We start from the raw sequence: 22,258 nt of genomic DNA on the forward strand, positions 1-22,258 counted from the left end.
AGAGTACAGAGAAACCCCACCAGAATCATTTGGTTTAGGGTGAAGACAGTTAAAAGCTAGACTTTAGGTTGGTCTTAAATTTTTACAGTGCTCTTAATTGAAAAGTTTGTTCTTTAAATGCAATATAGTTGTATCTTGTCATTTTTGAGAGGGAATATCACATTTGCAATGATATAAGAAACAGAAGTACGTACCAAAGTTGAAGCTTCTATTTTTTTCTTTGTTTTTTTGGCCTCATGTTCATTAAGACCCCAAAATGGGTCTTGATTCCAAGGCTTTAAAATAGCTATTTGTATGCATTAAGGGAATCAGTGATCAACTAAGACTCCTTCTTGCCAAATAGCATATTACTTTCAAAGACCAAAAATTTGGACTCAGACTTGGCTAGATTTCTTTACCAGGGACCACCAATCTGTTGTTTCGTCTATCTTTGGTAGAAATTCTTTAAGTCTCTGGAGAACCCAATTTTAGTTGCTTCATGTGACAGGCTCATTTATCTTGGGTTTGTTAAGCTTCATATTTTTCCATCTTAATTAATTGTCCCCTCCTAAATTAAACTCTAGAGACACAGCAAACTTATGCCAACACATCTCACATAGGATTCTTTAAGATGTAGTTTGGGTGATAAAGCCCAGGGCTCTAGTCATTCATGAATTATTATGATATGCTGAGCTGACTAGCAATCTAGCCATTTAACTATTCTTATCTCAATAGAAATATTTAGTTACTTCATTTTTTCAAATGAGTTTATATCACTTAAGTTACATACAATATCCTGTATATTGGATTTTTACAGAGGAGGACAAGGTTAAAAAAAATTACATGACTTAAACTCTTTTAGGATTGGAAATTTGCACCCCAAAACTGAAATAACACATTAGGAATTAGAATCCTAAAGAAGATGATAGAGAGCGATGTTTTATTTTATTTGCAAAATCTATGACTTTGAATCTTATGGCTGATTAATATTTTATATCATTATACTTGGGAAACACACTGGTATCTTTAAGCAGGGAATTTGGGAATTACTTAAGGGAATTTGGTATTACTATAATTTAAAAAACCAGTGGTTTTTGTATTATAGCAGGGTCAAAGTACCACAGACATGGGCTTCAGAGTTTAGATATAGTGAATGCTAACATACTTACCAAGTAGGCACTTCAGCTGCTCCCTGTCAGCAGGCCACATTCCATATGTTCACTATTCATTCTGATTACTATTTGTAGAGTAGGAAACAGGTGGACAGCAGACAGTCCTACCTTAATGGCAGTCTTTTCCTCTGCAGGCTTGATTTCCATACCTCCCACAAAATAAAATTCAGCCCATCCTTTCTCCTCATCCCTTTGACCAAAATCACAATGCCATAAGAAAACCAACTTACCCTCCATCTAGTATTACTCATCTTTTCCCCTAAGCCAAACCCAAGATGTTAACTGTCTTATATTCCATATGCAAGTGAAAAATGAGCCACAGCTGGTCCATTTGGCTACTTGAATCATCTTCTGTTCATCCTCTTGATGTTGCATCAGTCATTACATCCTGTAGAGATCATTGCACCTTCCACAGTCAGCTGCTCACCTCATGCTATACTTAGAGCATCCTCTCATTGCTTCAAGCCTTGTATCTTTTCCTTGCTTCCAGTCATGTTGAGACTTTAAAGAAGTGATGGCCAGCCAGATGTGAAACTCACTAAACTTCCCACGCCAATTTATTCCTTATTTGTTCTTCATCCTGAAAGTTCCAGAAATTGCCTATAGAAGAAAACAGTTCTGGGCCATCCAAGCTGGCAACTTTGAAAATATTACAGTTACATTCTCTATGAAATCACATTAGAACAGCAGTTTTCAAACATTAGGTTATATCAATATTACCTGAAGGGATGTGAAAACTCAGATTTCTGGACCCCACTTCTAGGGTTTCTGATTCAGTAGGTCTTGGGTGAGCCCTAAGAATCTGCATTTCTCCTGTGCTCCCAAGCAATTCAGGTGCTGCTTTTTCTAGGACCACACTGAGAATCACTGTCTTAGATTGTTCATTGATGCTATTTTTTATCCTACCTATCTTTCTTCATAGTAAGATCATTCAGATTTTTATAAGAAAGCCCTTTTCCATGCCTTAGAAAGTACTTGCACTTGACCTATATATCATGGCAGAACATGGACAACACAGACTTCAGGAAAAACAAGAGAACTGATAGGAATCTTAGCACATGTTTCTAGATCAGAAAGCAAATGAGAAAAGGAAGTCTTCTATAAGCAACAGGAATTCTGGGTACCAGATCTTAAAAAGTAAGAAATATTTGGGGGAACAAATGTTTAGTGATTTCTCATTTTTTAGTAGTTAGTTGTAAGATAAACTAGACCAATTACAACATCAAGAACAGTAGCTCTTACAGTTAATTAGAACACTTGATACTACTCAGGCTGTCATGGGAGTTCACCTTGGAGGAACAGGCACAAACCATGGTTAAGCTGCTTGGTTTAATTTTTTAGCACTTGAAAAAAATGTACAGTAGTTTGAACACTCAGTCTTTGAAAACCTCCATTGAGGTCAAAGATTTCATTCATACGTACAAAATTAGTTTACAAATTTTTTGGCAATTTCATCTTAGTAACCCGTTTTATCCTATTGCCATTGTCCCAACCACTGAAAAAGTTTATAATAATTTACATAGAAATATTTTCAAAGTGCTTAAGAATAGTGATTGTTCTCTGAGATATTTACAGATGGCCTATACAATGTATGTACAGGTGGTATACACTATAGCACAATTTTCATTGCTGGAATATGGCTTTCTAGGGAAAGTGCATATTTGGCCAGAAGTGGCAATACTGTCTAAAAACTCAAGGGTTACAGATACTTCGTAACCACATCCAAAGCTGAAGTAGAATGTGGACAAGAATATTTACAAAAGTAATATAAAAATGGTCAAGTACAGGAGCTTGATCCATGCTAAGATATCTTGATGTTCTTCCAGACGGGAGGAAGAAGGAGACTTCAGCGCTGGCTCGGTTACCATTCTGATGTGGGGTGTTATTGGTTTAGACCTCAAAGGTCAAGACTTGTCTCAGAAGTCAAGCAAGATCATCATCTGTGCTTACAACTGATATCTGCAGAAAGGAAAAAGTCTGGAATGAGCTTGGTGATCACTCATTGCTGGCAACTCTAGTCTCTAAAATGGACTTTGCTTTTGAGTTGGTCATTCAAAGACTGAAAAAAGGGAAGTCAGATATAAAACAGAATTGATTTGTAGTACTCATGCATTTAATTTGAGTGTACTTCCAAACTCTGAAATTTTTTGGGCACCAATATAATACAAGTGGAAAATTCCACATCTGGCCTGGCTGCAGTTAAAATGAATGTGCATTTAAAATGTGACATAAAATTACATTCAAGTTGTATGGATAATGTATACATGAAACACAAATGGATTTTGTGTTCAGATTTAGGTCTCATCACCAACATAGATTACTATAATATGCATATGCAAGTATTACAAAATCTGAAAAAAAAATCCCAAATCTGGAATACTTAAAATCCCAAGGATTTTGGATGGGGGATACTTAATCTGTCTGTACCTGCTTGGTAAAGAGTGACAATAGTGTGGTTGATTTTTGCCTGTTGTACTTAAGGATCACAAACATTGAAGAAAAATGTGAAGACATGTATACTATGAGCTGACCATCACTCCATGTTTCATCGGAGAGTTTGCAAGGGAGTGCCCAACGCATGTTTTATTTAGCTTATCCCCTATTTTGAGGCCAAATAGGCATTTTGGTTTTATTTAAAGGACATGTGAATACTTCCACAGCTGAAAGAAATGCTAACTATACTAGGTGGGCTGGGGTACTTCTATAAGTAAAGCTTTTAGTACTTTTGGCTAAGTGACTCTTATTCAATACACTGACTTTCAACCAACTCCCCAGTACACAGTCCCTGTATGTATGATATGCTGATTTAATTTCAGGCATCCAGTAGGCAAGGAATTTTACCGTTCAAAAGCTACTTGGTTTGTGTCAATATTTACATGTTGTTTCTATACCTCAAAATACTCAACCAGACCCTAGACATGGTAGTTCATGCCTTTAATCCTAACTACTTGGGAGGCAGAGATCAGGAGAATCATGGTTCGAGGCTAGCCTGGGCAAAATGTCAGTAAGACACCATTTAAACAAACAGAAGGATCGAAAACACAAACAGGAGGATTGAAGTCTAGGTGGACCCAGGCAAAAATGTGAGTTTCTATTTAAAAAAACCCCAAAATAGTAAGGGTTGAGGGTGTGGCTCAAGTGGTAGAGCATCTGCCTATCAAGCATGAGGCCCTAAATTCAATCCCCAATACCACCAAACAATAAGAAAAACTCAACTAGTACAGTGATGATATTAAATTCTACTTGCCATCCTATATAAGTGAGATGTTTTTGAACTGACTGACTTGTGTTCTGACAGGCTAGACATCTAGGCCAGGCCGTGGATGAAATTTTCAGTGACTCCATTATCTTAATGGCTCTTTCTACCCCAGATAGCTACAGCTTGAGTTAGTGGTCTCCTTTCCAAAAAGACTCCCTTCATACAATGGTGTTAAAGACACAAAGCTTGACTTACTGCTGGGTAAGTGTGTCCAACAGAAGCACTGTGTCTACCAATATCTATTGAGAGATCCTCTTCAGTGGTCTTCAAGTACACAGGGTTGTCAAAGTTCATGCTTTTCATGTTCTTGTGTTGCCAATTCCGCCACATCAAGTAGCCACCCACTGCTGCCATAACTAAGAGCACTGAAAAAGTCATAGGGTGACTAAATGAAGTATAGTTTTAGAACACACGAAAAAGATACTGTTCAGGGATCCAGAATAGTTGACATTAATAAAAGTTTCATGTTTTAGGAAGATGGGATAACTAGTACTTAGAGTAGAGATAATCCATGAACTTAAAATTATTTCAGCTCAGTGGTTGTATTGTTTGCACTGGAGCTCTGAGCTAGCCACATTCATCCAGGCAAGTGTAAAGTCCTGAGCCCCATCTCTAGGCTGACTGAATTAAAACTGTAGAAGCTTCTGGGGAGTTATTTAGGTAGTCCTGGTGTATAGCTGGGACTTCAGTAATCTAGGACAAGGAGACCATTTTAGGAAATGCCTTTGGAATTCAGATAATAGCTTTTAGAGGCCCTTATCCTTTGGTTTGAAAACCCTTAACTGCTTTTAATATATCCTTTGTAACACCTATAACACTTTCAGAAAACATTTAAACATTTGTACCTTTCCTCTATAAGAAGCGTAACATACATTTCCAAGGGAAATAGAACAGAACTCTTATACTAAAGGTACTTTAGTACAAGTGGGATGAGCTAACAAGTATAAGTAAAGCAATATGTACCTTTCATGTAACTGGTGAACATTATTCCTGCCCCTTACTATGCAAAGGATACTACTGAAGAGAAAATATGGACTCTTAGTGTACCATTGGATGAGGAAGTGAATGAAATCCATTATCACAAATGCTATGAGAGTATAAGAGGCCATGGGAAGGTGCTTGTAGATTAACTAGAAATGTACATCTCATATTTAAATTTTACAGATCCACATATGAAGGGAATTTACTTACAGAGAGGAAGGATAGCCCAGGCAGCAGAAGTCCCTTTAGGGGGAACACTGACCTCTGATACTGCAGTGGTCACATTGATCCCTATAGGGAATAAAAGGAATTAGTTTATAATTAATCAATTCAGACTTAGAAATTTACCCATCAGGTAGAAATTCTCATATGTTTGCACCCAGTATAGATCTTCAGCACCTATTACCATTGCATAACAGGAACAACTCTGACTGAAGTATGTGAGTTATATACTGTAATAGTTATTTCACTAATAGTTCTATAATAAAAGCCTTAGTAAGTCAGGAAAGTCTAGGATATGCAGGTTGTAAATCCTTGGAGTTTAAACACGGGTTACCAATCAGGACAGAGCGAATAGTTAAAGCTGCATTAATTACTGAAATTATAAAGAATGTGGCTGTTAGTTGAGATTAAATTTGCAGTACCGAACCCAATACCTCCAGGAACTAGTCCACTAGTTGCTGGAATTTCTGTTGTGTCGGTATCTTTTTTCTCACTGTAAGCCACAGTAGTTCCAGTACCTGGATCATAAAAACCAAGAACCTGGTTAATGCCAAGGTTCCCACATGGCTAGCTGTTTACTTCAGACAAGCCATGCAAAAGGTTATTTTAACACCAGGTGAAATAGACAAACCACTGCTGAACTAAGTTTCATAGTAGATGTACCAAAATTAAGAGAAATAGTAGTCTTCATGCAAAAAATCCCAGAGATAATGAAACTTTGGGCAGAGAAGTCAGCATGTAGAATTTGACAACTTGAAAAAATGCCAAGCCATACTAATGCCTCTTAATAATTTCACCAGCTCCTGGAAGATAAGAGAAATGTTCTCATGATGCTCTGGTTTACCAGGAAGGCCAGATTGTCTTGCTAGTACATTCTCAGTCAACTGAGTTAGTCCCTGTTGTGACCCAGAATTAAGTTAATAAAAATCTCCCTATACATTGTTCTAAGAAATAAGGGAGAAAGATGGAGGTGGTAAATCTACTTAAGATACATTGTAAGCACATATGTAAATATCATAATGTATTCCCCCTATACAACTGTATGCTAAAAAAAACTCACCATAAGATTTCTTTGCTTACAATAAGCAAGTTTAATTTGCTACCTAATTGAAAGCTAGATTAACATATAAGTTTGGTTTAAGTGAGAGTTTAAGTGATGGTCACCCACTGAGGCCACGATGTTTCCTGGAACCATGGCCTTCCTTAAGCATAAATTCAATCTACTGTCTATGGAGGGAAATGTTAAGACTTTAATTACCTGCAAGTTGGCTAGCTCAGTGCTGTTATGGGGCTAACTGGTACAAATTAGTGAGGTATATTGATTGACAGCTTAGTCATAAATTCATCTGATGTTGAAATGGGTTACAAGCCAGTTATGACATACTGACATGAACACCACCATGTAAGAGTAGCACCAAATGAAATCAACTCAGAACTAATATGTTCTGCAATCTTAACTTAAGAGTTAGCCAAAACACAATTTCTAAGATCCATGCCCGGTTTCATAACTAATGCTTTATATTGCCTGTCATAAGTCTTGCTTGTGGTTGAAATACAAAAGCCTTACTTTGACACTTTCTCCCATTTTCCTCTAGATTGTACCCATTGGGACAGGAACAGGTATATTTTGGAGAATGATCATTAATCTGTGGTGCTGGCAAACAGAGGTATTCACATCCTCCATTCTCCATGTCTTCTTCACACCAATTTTTACCTAGTCAGAAAAAAGAAAAATGTTCTTTAAAATAGGTATACCAACGCCCATTGCATATAAAGCCTTTTGTCCCCGGGGAATCTACGTTTGTCTACTCTGTCAAACCTTCAAGTGAGACCAATATCAGTGAAGAATAGTTATCAAGGTATCAACAGTGTGCTGGAAGAACATCAGCTTCTAAGAGGCTTCTTGGAAATAAAATAAGAGTCGTGTCTTCAATAGACAGGTGCCAGGGAAGGAAATAGGGAAGGAAGGTGAGGGACCAGGACTGGCTCTCACTATTTGTCCAAGGCTTAGAGTAAAAGCTCAAAAAGAGTGATTGAAGGCCAAGGACATATGGAAGAAATAGAAATAAAAACTGTGATCGTGAGGGTTGAAATGGAGCTAAGAGGTTACATTCTGAAACCATTTCACTTAAAACAGCAGAAATGAGATACCAAACATCAACTGTGAAGTGTGTGGGGTAAGGCTCAAGAAGGCAAAAGTTCCCTCTTAAAGTTGACTTGCTAAAGAGCTACTGATACATAGGTTCCAGGTCATGCTTCCACTTTTTAAGTGGTCAATGTGATTTGTGCTTCTTCATGCTACCTGATGGCTGTACGAGTTCATGGTATACAATGATGTCTTGGGCATCATTAAGGTTGTTGACTAGAGTAGCCAGCTCTGATCCAGTGAATTTATTGGCACCATAGACTGCTTCATTTTCCCCATCTATCCAGTAGACACGATCCTGAAACAAAGTCCCTACAATTAGCATGTATACCCAGGATTAACACAAGTCAGTATGTAAGGTCGTCATTATTTACTGGCCATTTAATAGACTGAGATTACTGAATGCTGCCATGGACATTAGTTATAAAACTTAAGGGAAACAAGTTCAGGTTTCTTGAAGTACTTTGAGGAATTACCAAGCTTTAAATGAAGGCAGTTTTTCAAGTTGTCCTTTGCTCCTCCCTTCTGCCTCCGTGCCTGTTCCTTCTCTGCAAAGTGCTACAGTCATTCAAAAGTATACACTTAGATATGAGGCACAGGACTTACCTCAAATATTGTTAGTGCAAGAGGATGAGCCAGAAACTCCAGAGACTTTAGCACTATCCTACGATCTTGACCATTCAAGTCCACACTGGATAGCATGTGCAACTTGGAGTCAAGCCAATAGAGACGGCTTTTTATAAGATCTAGGCAGGAAAAAAATTGACAATATTTAATGAGCTATTACTGCTCTGGCTTCCATTTAAAATATCTGAGGAATCTAATATTCTACTTCCATGGTTCCTTCTCCAGCAGGAGCTCCTAAGGCAGCCCCATAAAACTTGTGAAGCAGCATATAAAATCTGTATCTATGTTTGTTTTGGGAGACTAATGGGGTTTCTAAGATTCTCAAAGTAACTGATTTAACATGCATTGCATTATAGAAAGTGTTAGAAGAGGGTAGCATTTTGTTGTTCCCAGATAAGCCAGAAGAAAACTGTTATAAGCCTATAATGTGACCTCAGAACTGACATAAAATTATTTCATCTCTATAAATTTACTCATCATTAATATTATGTCATTTCACAATATATAGTTGGCAAAGTACTTCTCTACAAATGAATTCTGCCAGTTCTCACATTGGTCCCATGAGGCTAAAAAAAAAAAGCCTATAATTCATCAAATGCTAAGGCACTGTGCCTGGAGTATTCCATATGAGAGTTCCCAAGAGTCACTGAATTTGTTCATATATTAGGCCAAATAGATAACAAGCTTGTCATATGGCACATGAAATTTGTTTTGTCTACCATTACATTTGTGTCATTCAGTTGCTTTCATCCAAACTCCCTGCCATAGAAGGAACCAGGAAAGTCATCGAGTTAGCCATGGAAACAAGTTAAAACACTAAAAAGACATCTGAATTGGTGGGTGAGAAGGAAGAACTTACATACCAAGTGTAATTCCATTAGGCCACTGGATGTCCAAGGTCACCAATGGACGTCTATCAAATCCATTCATTCCTGCTTTTTCTATCTTAGCTGGTTCACCCCAGTCTGACCAATAAACAAAGCTGGGAAGAATTAAATCAGAACTATGCTTCAGTGGTTTAGAAGGAATAAGGCTGTAGCTTGAAACAAAAGTTTATCATAAACAGAAAACTCTCAGGATTGGTATTCTAGAAACAAATTGTGACACTTAAGGGTCTAAGTTATGTTCTGGGGAAATAAAACTTAACACTAAGAATTTACAAGGACTGGGGTGTAGCCCAGTGGCACAGTGCTTGCCTAGCATGTGGGAGGCCCTGGGTTTGATCCTCATCACTATAGAAAAAAACCTTATGAACTCCTTATTAACTGTACTATTCTAAATCAATCTAACAGTTAAATTTAGTCATGAGGTTATATGTTTCCATTGTAAATGGTAAATTCTTTCAGAGGCGTGAAAGAAGAATATCCTTTAAATTTTATGGTAGAGACTGGTTGATTATGTTCTAATGATAATTCACTGGGGTTAACTGTGAGCTTTAGTCAATTTCCTAAACTATTTATATTAACTTGTAGCAATTTAGAGAATCCCCTCAGTGAAATGTTTCTAGAAAGGCCTGTTTATTTCTTTAACCAACCTGCACTTTTAGATGGGAGCCTTGAGGCAATGTGATTGTGAAAATCCAAGCATTTTATAATCCTAGGTACTTGGGAGGCTGAGATTGGGAGGATTGCAGTTCAAGGCTAACCCAGGCAAACAGTTCATGAGATCCCATCTCCAAAATAACCAGAGCAAAAACAAACTGGAAGTATAGCTCAACTGGTAGAATGCCTGCTTGTTAGCACCTTCAGTGCAAGTATGAAACCCTTAGTTCAAACTCCATTCCCACCAAAAAAAAAAAAAAAAAAAAAATCTCAGCATTTAGGCTTAACAACAACAACAAAAAATTACTTATACAGAAACTGGGTGGGCATAATGGTTCAGATGCAACTTTTGGTTTATATAATGCATGAAACCAGAAGTATCATTTCATTAATGTCAACAAACAGCAGACATACAGGAGGCAGCCAGGGAGGATCTGTCATTTATGGGGGCCATCCCGAGGTTGCTCCACTGTGGCACCACTGACATCCTGAACTGGGTAATTCTGTTTCTAATAACTCTTGGGATGTATGAGGAAAGCTCCTGACCCACACAGATAACATCCAAAAGGCTAAGGATGGAAAACATAGAATACAAACCCAGACAATGGGTCCACGGCTATGGAGGCAGGCTCTCGCAAGTCAGAATTAAACAGGAACTTCCTCTTGGTTCCGTCTACAGTAGCTACTGAAATAGTCTTAGAAGCCGCATCAGTCCAGTAGATGGTCTTGTACACCCAATCAACAGCAATGGCTGCAGGATTATAGACATTGTCGATCATTTTAACATGTCTACCAACTTTGTCATCAATTGAGGCACTGAAACAGAATAGGTCACAAGAAATTTAAGAGTTTGTCACTGTTAGAGCCTGGAGAATGGAGTTTCTGCTTATAAAATGGTCAAGGCCTCTATACCATGGTTCACTCCTCAAAGAGTGCTTGTTAGAACTACTGTGGTTACCTAGTTGCTGATGTGTATTCTATGTACAAGCACAACAAAATTCTAAGTGAAGGTATTTGTTTCAGTAGCCAATATTCAAGTTTCTATAGTCCCATTAAGAAAAGGTTGCTACTACCATTTCTATTTGTAGCTACAATTAACTGTAGAGAAAGGGGAGAAAACATGAGAAATTAAGATGTCATCTGCTACAGTCTTATAGCTGTAGTCACCTTGTACTTCATAGACAATGGTTTGTTTCAAATTAACAAGTGATAGTAATTTAATAGCTAAAGAATCACCATTGGATGTAGTACTCCCAAGATAATTAGATGCTAGATTAGAGCTAGAGATGAGAGAAACAGGCCAAGTGACAGAGACTTATGTCAAGATACCAGGAGTGGAACTAAAAGTTACCTGAAGATGGCTTTTTGGCTTAGATCAGCCCAGAATAGTTTTTGAGCAGCAATGTCAGCATCAAGAGCCACAGTGTTTCTTAGCTGTTCAACAAGTTGGATATACTCTTTCCTTTCCAAGCCAATTTTCCTGATGTCTCTTCGATTAGTAAAGATCAGGCTTGGCTCTTTGCCTGCAAGACACAAGTCAGGTTGACTTAGTTTTGCTCTAAGAAGACAAGGTCCTTCTAAGTTACCTCCTCTCCACAGAGGAGCACTTAGAAAGTAAAGGTACCGCTGAACATCTCAATAGGAGCCGGCCCAGAGTTCCTGCCCCTGGGACCTACAAGTGTGTCCCACTGCTTAGCAGGGCAGTCCTGGTGTTACAGCATTCAAAAAAAGGGTGGTGATGAACAATGTTACTTATTTGAAATGCACTCAGTTTCAGAAGCAGAAAGTAAGCAAATGTGGCTAACTATCCATGGTACTATATACAAAAGGAATGACCAAGGCAGATGCATGAGGAGATGATTATTATTTCACCTATCCTGTTGTGCTAATTTACCAGCATTGCTCTCAAATGCTATCCAATTTCATGTTTAGTCTGACTGTTGCAGTTACTGCTGTACCTTTTATGAGCACTTTCTCACAAAGGTACCAGAGTACACCAGTCCAAGTCCATTTACCTACTGCCTTGCACACGCCAGTGGCAAGATCCATTTGATAGCCACGACTACATTCACACTTGTAACCGCCTTTTAAGTTGATACAAATTTGACTGCAGATTCCCGGATTTTGGCATTCATCAATATCTAGGAGGGAAATTAGAATTAGTCTTACTGTTCCTATAGCTTACTAGATATATACTGCCCTTTCCCATCTCCTCAGGGGACTGTGTTCTCTTCTTCAACTCACCTCCACAAATTTTTCTATCTATCAGTTCAAACCCAGCTGCACAGTCGCACTCGTAGCCTATAACTAGGTCTTTGCAGATATGGGAACAACCACCATTATTTACCAAGCATTCATTGACATCTGGAATAAAAATGTAGCATAGTCACTTGACAACTTATTGTCAGTTGATACTTGTCTTATGCATATTACAGGCTATGTATGATAACTTATCTAGTTGGCTTGATCAAATCCATGGTTTTTCTAATCATTTGTTTTATAGATACGTATCTCAGTGTGGATGGGAAGAATATCAACCCCAATCTCCTGGACAAGTTACCAGTTAGGTAAGCAGTATTGAGTCAAGTTTCTCTATTGGTAATTAATTATCTTTAAGGAGGTTCACCTATGAACTAGTTTGTCACTGCCTGGAACTTTGTCATAAAATTTTATTCTCAAACCTAACAATGAAATTTTAGTTCATTCTGAGTTTAACCAGGCATCAAGCAGGGTGTGCTATGGTGGATTGAATTAAACTTCCCAACTCCTTCCTTAAGCAACACCTTCACTTACGACATTCTTTCAGGGGCTCATCACTCCAGTCTCTGCAGTCCTGCTCCTGGTTACATACTTTGAGGATATCTATGCATTCCCCACTTCTGCACTTGAATTTTCCAGGACCCAAGCACTGATTGACTATAAAGAGAAATGCGGAAGAGAGGTTCCATTAGTGGGTCTAATCAGAACAACCCCTTGCCTAACCAATAGGGAAACATCCTCACCATTTTTGCAGTTGACTTCATCAGAACCATCGACACAGTCTCTGATGCCATTACACTGCCTGCTGCCATGGATGCAGCTACCATCCTCACATTCAAACTGGTCAGGTCGGCAGGTCCGAGAAGCTACAAAGGGAGGGACCACCATGGAATGAAGCCAGTCAAACAGTTTCTAGCTGATACATGTTACAGAACTAGAAAGGAACTTACGACAGTTGACCTCATCACTACCATCCTTGCAATCAGGGTCCCCATCACATCGCCACTTCTTGTGAATACACTCCCCAGAGCCGCACTGGATTTCGCTGGCTGGGCATTTGGTGTGTATTACTGGCTGGCGGCCACACTGCTCAAGGGACTCATCTGATTGGTCTGAGCAGTCTGCATCATCATCGCACACCCAGCTGATGGGGATGCAGGAGGAGGTGCTGCACTGGAACTCATGGGCACCACAGGTTGGTGGGGCACAGTCAAGCTCGTCACTGCCATCATTACAGTCATCCTGGCCATTGCACACAAAGTTCCTGGAGATGCAGCGACCGCTGGAGCAAGTGAACTCATCAGGGCTACACGTTATATTGCCTATTAAGAGAGAAGACACCTTATCAGAATTGTTTTTTGTTTTTTTTCTTAACAAGACTCTTGTCCCAAATAGAATACACTGGTCTTTAATCATTAATTTTAGTTTCCTAGCTTAACTTAAAAACTATAGTGATGTTTTTATCAATAACAGCATCCTAAAATAGGAGGAAACAGTCTCATTGTGTAAAAATATGTAGTTATACTGTAAGTTATGAACAGAAATAAAGAACCAAAAAAATAGTTGAAGAATAGAAATTAATTTGAGATGAGAACCACAGTTTATACTTAAAGGGACACTGACCAATAAACTCTTATATGGGATTTCATTTTTGGAAGGTAGAAACTGAGTTATACCTAAGCCAACCTACTGCATGTCAAGTCAGATCACATCACTAGCTGAGAAGATCATGCATTAGGCATATAGGCAGTGTATTATGATAAGCATTAAGACATTATCAACAAAAAGAAGTAAGTCATATACCACTATATACGGTTCCTTCCTTTTGGTCCTTTAAGTAAGGGTCAGGAATAATAAGTCTTAAACACTTTCAATTTTTAAAGAGTCACTGTGAGGGCTAGAATCACAATCTAGCCACCAGGTATGCTAATAATGATAAGCTAGTCAACATTAGCCAATTTGTACTTTGACTTAAATTCCTGCCAAACATATTAAGGTCACAATTTGGTAGTAATTGGAAAAGGAGACTCTCTTGGGAAGCAAAGTATAGATTTAGAAGGGAAACAATTGGCAGGCCAGGGCTTACCAATACATAAAGCTCAATTCTAGGATTGAACACAAAAAAACTCATTGGACTAGGTGCAGTGCTATTTACCTTGGGAGGTGACTTCTACATGCTTGCAACCTGGTTATTTCACCTGCAAGGGCCCCCAGCTCCCTTACACACTCTGCAGCAAGAGGCCAGGCTCGTCAGACTTAGAAGCTGGTGTTTTAGAGGCCCTATAAAAAGGGCGGTAGCTTTAAAGAACACTCAAAGCAATGTTTGTTCAACCTAGAGATTTTCCCAAGGCCTCGCCTTTAACATGGAGCATTTTATTACATATTTTCCAAGAAAAGAAACAGGCAAAAAAAAAAAAAATAAGGAAACAGAGCTAGCTTTCGGAGATAGAAACGTGACAGGAGACAAAGACTATGTAGATTTTTCTTTAAACATTTGCTAGCAATATGCTAATTCATGCTTCTATGCCAGGTTAACTTTCAGAAAGGTTAAAACAGAACCTAGCTTGGGGATAAGAAATGTTTGTATAATACCCAAGTAATTTATTCTAATAAGCTAATCTAGTTAAGACCTATGAATATATGAGACCTACTCACCTTCTAGTTTCATTGAGCCAAAATGAGGAAAGTCCATGAATAACTGTCATAACAGAGACAAAGGCCCACACAATTGCTGCTTCACTGAACTACTGCTAAATTTAACTGCCCTGAATAACTTACCTTCTTATTTCTATTTGCCTAGAGGAGACACCAAGCAATGGTCAAGTACTATGAGAATGTCTTTCAGAGTTTTAGGACAGTTAGATAGGACAAGTATTGAGCAGATAGTGAAGTCACTGAAAAGTGAGTCAATGTAATTAATTGCATCTTCCTGCTTAAGTTAGCTTCCCTTGCCCACCCTTCTTTGAGGAAAAGGGTCTTTGGGATATGCCACTCCACACTGATCTTCTTACCACAGTTTTCTTCATCTTCTCCACTGTCACAATCATTTTCACCATCACATCTCCAGGACACTGGGATACACTGAGTAGAACGGGCGCCACAGCTGATTTCATTTATGCGGCATGTTCTCATATCTGTTGATGATATACAGTCTCAAAAGAGCCTCAAAACTGACCAATGCAAAGCTGCTGCTCCTGCACTGCATGGAAGTGCAACACCTGGAACTCAGTGGCCTGGAACACTGGGAAGATTGACCATTGGGAGCCTGCACAGATCTTCTGCCAGCTCCATTCCTTAGAAGCCATGCCAATTAATGCCAGCTGGCAGCACACCTGAGAGCCTTGACTCTGTCACTCCTTTAAGGTTCCATAGCGTACTCAGTTCTGCTTTTGTTTTACTTGGCACAGTTAAGTTGATTGCCTGATCTGCTTCTATACCTTTACCTGTTGGCTATCAAGTGGGCACACCAGATATTGTCACCTCATCCTTACTTCATTAAAGACCAGATGGGTTAACACCTATGAAATCTTCCATTGCCCATGTTATTTAATAGCTCTCCTTCACATCCTCCCTTAGATTTATATCTTTTTTTTGAGTTGCATTGTTTTTATTATTGTTGTGCTGGGGGTACATTGTGACATTTACAAAAGTTCTTATAATATGCCAAATATATCATAGTTGAATTAGATCTATATCTTGAAAAGCAGTATTATATCCTAACTCTTGACTTTACCAGGTCATTTTCCCCTAAAAGTTGGGACCTGTCTAGAACCCATAGGGCTGTAACTGATCTGCCTTAACTAATAGTATAATTATTCCCCTCACTTCTTGCGGAAAGTTTCATTTCATTGTTCTTTATGTTAGCCCTCCTTTTTTTCTGCATCAGTAGGCCTCTGCTATCTTACAATGAGTTATAAGACTTTCTTCACCTTGACATCCAAAGGATCCCATTTGATTTGACCCCAACTCATCTTCTATAGTTTCATAGACTTTTCCCTGCATATCAGCTTATGGTCAGAGATGTACATTTGCATAACTATTTAGTTTCTCTTATTTAAGAACAAACTATAAAGTTCCTGCTTTGGTAACTTTAGGTTCAATTTTTGTTAAAAAATCACTAAATCACCCTGTTGCTAGTTACCTTACCCCATTAGTAATAGCTTTCTTTTTCATCAAATAAAAAGCTGTTCATCTAAAGGCTTATGCTTGGCCCATGGGGAACCCTCACATCATGACTTAACTTCCAGGACTAGAATACCATCTGCTCAGATGTTATAAATGTTGGTTATTACCCAACATTTGAAATCTATGCACCTAGTCAAGGAGTTCTTAATCAAATCTTCCTCCTTAAGTGTCCAATGGTGAAGCTACCCAAGAGAATGTCAGTCTTGTTAGATCAAAGAGAACATTCTTTAAAGGAGATTGATGGATGGTTAATTACTTGAATAACCTTGAAGTCGGTTGATCTGAACTTTAAGGCAGGCAAAGGAAAATGAATATGAAGCAGTAGTTAAGTGTTATGTAGATACAGAATGACTTGGAAAAGTTCAAATCCAAAGCAAGTCACACTCACGGCACTGTTCTGGACTTTCATCAGAACCATCTTCACAGTCAGGATCCCCATCACACTGCCATCGGTTTGGAATACACTGGCCATTGTTGCACACGAAGTCAGACTCAGCACATGTCTTCTTTACTACAAAAGTTCATTCACAGGGTTAAAGTTGAAGTCACTTACTCAAGACCCCAATTTTTGTATTGTGGATACAACTATGTCTTAGTACATTTTCCTCTAAAAATAAAGCTTGTTCAATTGACACTCAACTTTAGAAAACTCATTCTTGTTTTTCTTTAAAGGAGGAAGGTGTTCATTGAGAGACTTGGAGGATATTGAAGTCAAGAAAAGACAAAGCTTATCCATTATCTTATAACCCCTGGACACCTTACAATTAGCTTCTTGCTTGTTTATAATGCTGAGATTAATTAACACTTGAATTCTCATCATGCATTTCTTCCAAGTCACTGGCATACTTCATAAGTGTCTTTATCCAAATCCATTTGCTATTGCTATAACAGAATACCTAAGAGCATGGTTCTGGTGGCAAAGACAAAAACATGGCACCAACATCTGCTTGGCTTCTACTGAAGCCAAGCTTCTTGGCCTTTTACTGTGTGCCATGGCATGGTAGAAAACAAAAGGACAAGTGATCTCATGGCAAACAAAAATTTAAGAGGCAGGTTTACTTTATAACAACCTGCCCTCTTGGTAACTAATCCAGTCCAGGGGAAAAGGCTGCGTTTCTTCTTACTGATCACTATTGATCAAATATTCCACCACCTCTCAACACCATTATGTTGAAAATCAAATTTCAGCATGAGTTTCAGTGGAAACAACCATAGCAGTAAGCTTAATAACCAAACATTCATTCCATCTTATGACTGGATTATAGGATAACTCTTGCTATGGAAAGAATGTTTGTGCCTCCCAAAATTCATGTGTTGAAATCCTAATCCCCTACTGTGACAGTACTAGGTGGTAGAATCTTTGGGAAGTGATTAGGTCATAAGGGTAGAATCCTCACAAATGAGATTAGCACCCTTACAAAAAACTGAGAGCTTCCTTTCTCTCTCTCTGTTCTCCACAATGTAAGCATAAAATGAGAAGACAGCCATCTGCAAATCAAGAAAAAGGGCCTCAATAGATACTTGATTTTGAACTTCCCAGCATCTAGAACTACAAGAAATAAATTCCTGTTGTTTAAGACACCTAGTCTGTGGTATTTTTGTTATAGCAGTATAAACTATAACTGTAAAACAGTGTATAGGGGCTTCTCTTCACAACACATGTATTTAGTATGTAGATAGAAGACAAAGACCTAATATTGAATATTGTCATCCTTTTTGGTCTACTGGGGCAAAAAAATTCACCCAGCAAAGAATAAAAAGCTTAAAGGCAAGTATAACAAGAACAGACACATTTAGAATTCAAAAGAGAAGATATTTTATCCCTTCTAGCTAAAGGGTGGTCTATTACCAACCAGCTAAAAGTCATTGAAGCTGTTAGGGCAAACACCCATAACTCACTGCTAGTGTTAAAACAACCTCAGGCAAAGTATCATTTCTGCTACTAATTCTTCCCAAGGCAGGACTTTTCTGCAATACTTAGGGTTAGAATATAATTTATTGTCCAAGATGCCAGTGTTAATTTTTCCAGGAAAATAAGCACAAAGAAACCACCTTGGTCGTTTTATCTATGAAGGCGTCACAGAATATGGAAGTCTTGGTAAAGCAACTAGACAGGATAACTTATGCTTATTTTTCTTGGACTATATTCTTCTTTACCTATGCATTTATACTTTCTATTTTAATTCATTCCTTGTTAACAGATATTCCGTGTTTGTAAACCAGCCATACATTCACAATTTGCTGAAAATTTCAAGTCAGGGTAGGTAGAGGTCTCAAGAGTTTAGGGCTTACCCTTGGACTACTATGGTTTGGCTTTAGATATTTTCAAGTAGGGAGATAGTGATTAAGGTCAATTTCTAACACTCATAAGGGTTAATGTATTATGATGAACCAAAAAGGATTAATCATATTCTTGAAGTATATGACTAAGGAAATAAGAAAGTCCACGTCAGTTCCTAGATTCAAAACTGTTTCTAAAATCAGCTTACACAGAGTGTTTAATTACTATTAAAGACCCTTGTTCTCCTGAGCATGGAAGAATAGGACAATCTACAGGGCTAGTTTCTATAATTCAACCTGCTATAGTCTTCAGAAGTTGCAAAAGAGGGAATATGGAAATGGTCATAAAGAGAGTATATGGGTTTTTTTTTTTTTTTTAACAGCACTGGAGGTGGAGGAGTATAGGGTTTTAAGAAGTAAAAAATGCCATGATGATATGAAAGATTAGCTATGTAACAGAGAGTTTGAACAAAAATAAATAGGGGCAAATTATTACAGAATTCATCCCTCTCCCTTTTGAGCATAGACTTGGAGAGTAAAAAGATATATGAACCAGACTTTGAGAGACAGATAAAAATCAAATGAGCCACAGGAGAGGAGAACTAGCAGTTGCACGCTTATGGGTCCAATAGAAGCAAATGGCTCATGGAATCTAAACTTAAGTTGGCTAAATATAGTAATTGTCATGCTTGAAAGAAAGAGCCCTGCTGAAAATTATAATCAACCTCCATATTAAAAGATTAGATAAGAACATCAGGAGGTGGCTTTGGAAATTTTAAGTAATTGAGTAGCCTTTCCCTTTCATAAGAAACACTTTACAATAAGCATTCAGAGCTTCTCTGAGTGATACTTCCACTTTTCTTCTCTATCTTCAAATCTGGGAGGTGGCAACAAACTCCAATCAAGAATATATTTATTTTTCACCACTTCAAATGTGCTCAATTCACTACACTATTCATCTATCTCTTTCCCTCACCCTAACCTTCCTACCATGTGGCAGGAAGAGGTTATTCATGTGGAAGCTATTTTAGGAAAAGCCAATGATTATCCCTAGTATGATCCAGGCTAGTTTCTGCTAAGTTAGATATAAAAGAAGATGTTTATAGCACCAAGAGAATAATTACTTCTTAAGCAATAAACTTACCCCAACATACAGTTTAGTATAGACAAAGAATTGCTACTTCCATTAAGAGAACAGCTGAAAAGAAAGAGATCCTTCTAGTAAGATATTTGTTGAAAGCTATATTCCCTAGGTAAGCCAGAAATAGCAAGGAACTCAAAGTCTTGTGGAATATATTAATATCTTAGTGTTAAATACAAATAATGGAAAAGTGTAGCACAGGAGAACTATTCTTGGTCATAAGACTGGAGATAAGCTTTTTCCCTGAGACTGTAGAATGGACTTTCTACACTTTCAAAGGTGCTACTAATCTGCACATTGGCATGGAAACACCCATGATATTGACTAGAGAGTGAGCACAGGACAATGTCTGCCATGGTGTTTATAACATATTGATAATGATGCATAAAGAAGTAGGTAAGTAGAAGATGGCAGTCAAACAATCCCTCCCCAACTTAGCTTCTGTTTTTCTTCTTTATTTCTAGTTTGCATAGTAAACATCTGCATATAAAGTCTTTTCTAAAAAGGCAAATGACAATGGCAACAGCAATATTCATATACAACACTGATTCAGGATTTTCATAACACAGAACAAAGGGATCAAAAAGCAAACTTCAGCATGTGTTCCCAGTACCTACATGTAATCCTGACACGTAGTTCTCAGCTGTTCTATTTGACATGAGATTACACAGACTGCACATGCAAGCATTTCTTACAATGATATTTTGATAGATACTATCAATGGTAGAATGTTATATCCCCATTCTTTTGGGAAGAGAATGTCTTCCACCCTGCCTAATGTTTTAGAATCAGCAACTATTGTGGGCAGGGAATTAGAAAAGAATCCTTATCTCATCTTTGATCTGTGCTGGCTCCTAGTTTATCTGCCAGGGGTTAATTAACGCCTGAAACTTTAGGGGATTTTGTAGTGTCCATAGCCTTTTTTCTTTTCTGGGATCAGAGTCATTTGAGAATTGTTTTTTAAAAGTTACTTCTAAGCAATCTTTTTTCTGCCTCTATTTCTGGTATTCTCTTCCCTTTCCTCAGCTTCCTATACCACATTTTTACCTGATCTAAGATAAAGCAAGTCTTCTCATTTGAAAGGAACTCTATTTTATCTTTACCATTCCACACTCAAGTTGATAACCCCATGTCAAACACTCAATTATATTCCTCTAGACCAGGAAGAATAGATTCTTTGGACTCTGGTTCAAAGCAAATCTTTGGAATTGGTTTTATTTGCAGAATCTCAATACATTTGTATAACATCAGCACATTTCAATAAATACTTAAGTCCAGGTGCAGCGGCAAGTGAGATTATCAACTCTTCTTACCACAGTTCTTTTCGTCACTGCCATCAACACAGTCTTCATCTCCATCACATTTCCATAGCAGAGTAATGCAGCGGCCATTCGTGCACTGGAATTGGGAGGATTCACATTTGGCTTTTCTCCCTAGGATCAGAAAGGAACATTTTAGAAAAGCAAAGATTTAAAGGTAACAAATTACAGATGCAAGTTCCCCAAAATGCATGGGTAGGGGCCTTCATAGAAAGATAGCTGCAGACTCAGCAGGCTATACCATTCAAGGGGCAAGCATTGGATAGGTCTTGGGGCAGTGACTGACAGTCACAGAGTTCTTAGCTGGGAACATACTAAAATTAAACACCAGATTTCCAGCCACTCTCACAGAGAAACACATCCATGAAATAAGTTCTGGGCTAATGGAATGTAAATGGAAATTATATAAACAACTAAGAAATACAGTCATGTACCACAGAATGATGTTTTGGTCAATACAGAACATATATATGATGGTGAGCTCTTAAGATTATAATAGATGCAAAAAGTTCCTATCATCTAGTGAACACATGCCTGAAGAAGAGGCAAAAGACAAGGAAACTGCAGAGGAAAAAGAACCTCTAAGGAAATTCACAGTGAAAATTCACAACAGAAGTTTTCACAGACTGTAACAAGCTCCTTGAAGCATTTGAAAACATATGGTGAAAACACCATACAAAGAGGTTTTCATTGATAGAAAGGAATGTTCATGGAGCATTATCTTTTTACAAGAAAATCTGATTAAAAAAACAAACAAAGCAAGCAAACTACCATAGACATATTTCTGAAAGAGTGAAGAAGGGAAGGATCTGCTGAAGCAAGAGCCTAAAGCAGGGCCTTCAAGAGGGATTCCAGTCAGGCTATGTGCCCAACAACCAATGACTGGCTAACAAAAATGTATATATACTCAATGGAGTATTATTCAGCCATAAAGAATAATGAAATTATGTCATTTTCAGGAAAATGGATAGAATTGGATAGCACCATGTTGAGTGTGATAAGCCAAGCTCAGAAAGACTCATATGTGGAATACAGACCTAAAAGAATTAATAATATGACATGATTGTAAAAGGGGGACTATTCGTTGGGAGAACCAACAGGAGAGGTCGGGGGAAAAAGAGAGGGTAGTGGTGGGGTGAATATAAAC

At 38.1% G+C, this 22,258-nt stretch overlaps 1 protein-coding gene across 6 annotated transcripts in view; it reads right to left on the minus strand.

The window, feature by feature from the left end:
* Positions 1-2,461: 2,461 nt before the first annotated feature.
* The window catches only part of Vldlr (very low density lipoprotein receptor), a 32,932-nt gene continuing 13,135 nt past the window's right edge, over positions 2,462-22,258 (minus strand). The window contains exons 3-20 of one of the 6 annotated variants that reach the window (XM_020164354.2): positions 21,106-21,225; positions 16,760-16,882; positions 15,198-15,320; positions 13,137-13,508; positions 12,930-13,052; positions 12,721-12,843; positions 12,172-12,291; positions 11,943-12,068; positions 11,279-11,450; positions 10,525-10,743; positions 9,250-9,368; positions 8,366-8,505; positions 7,916-8,057; positions 7,181-7,327; positions 6,036-6,131; positions 5,602-5,682; positions 4,606-4,775; positions 2,462-3,110 (exon numbers count right to left, since the gene is read on the minus strand). In XM_020164354.2, the coding sequence (XP_020019943.2) occupies positions 3,075-3,110; positions 4,606-4,775; positions 5,602-5,682; positions 6,036-6,131; positions 7,181-7,327; positions 7,916-8,057; positions 8,366-8,505; positions 9,250-9,368; positions 10,525-10,743; positions 11,279-11,450; positions 11,943-12,068; positions 12,172-12,291; positions 12,721-12,843; positions 12,930-13,052; positions 13,137-13,508; positions 15,198-15,320; positions 16,760-16,882; positions 21,106-21,225 (2,552 nt within the window). In that variant the 3' untranslated portion in view covers positions 2,462-3,074. The remainder of the gene's footprint in view (positions 3,111-4,605; positions 4,776-5,601; positions 5,683-6,035; positions 6,132-7,180; positions 7,328-7,915; positions 8,058-8,365; positions 8,506-9,249; positions 9,369-10,524; positions 10,744-11,278; positions 11,451-11,942; positions 12,069-12,171; positions 12,292-12,720; positions 12,844-12,929; positions 13,053-13,136; positions 13,509-15,197; positions 15,321-16,759; positions 16,883-21,105; positions 21,226-22,258) is intronic. The other 5 variants (XM_020164355.2, XM_020164357.2, XM_020164359.2 and 2 more) reach the window with 5 other exon arrangements.

The sequence above is a fragment of the Castor canadensis genome, chromosome 13 (genome assembly GCF_047511655.1).
Source record: "Castor canadensis chromosome 13, mCasCan1.hap1v2, whole genome shotgun sequence".
Classification (NCBI taxonomy): domain Eukaryota; kingdom Metazoa; phylum Chordata; class Mammalia; order Rodentia; family Castoridae; genus Castor; species Castor canadensis.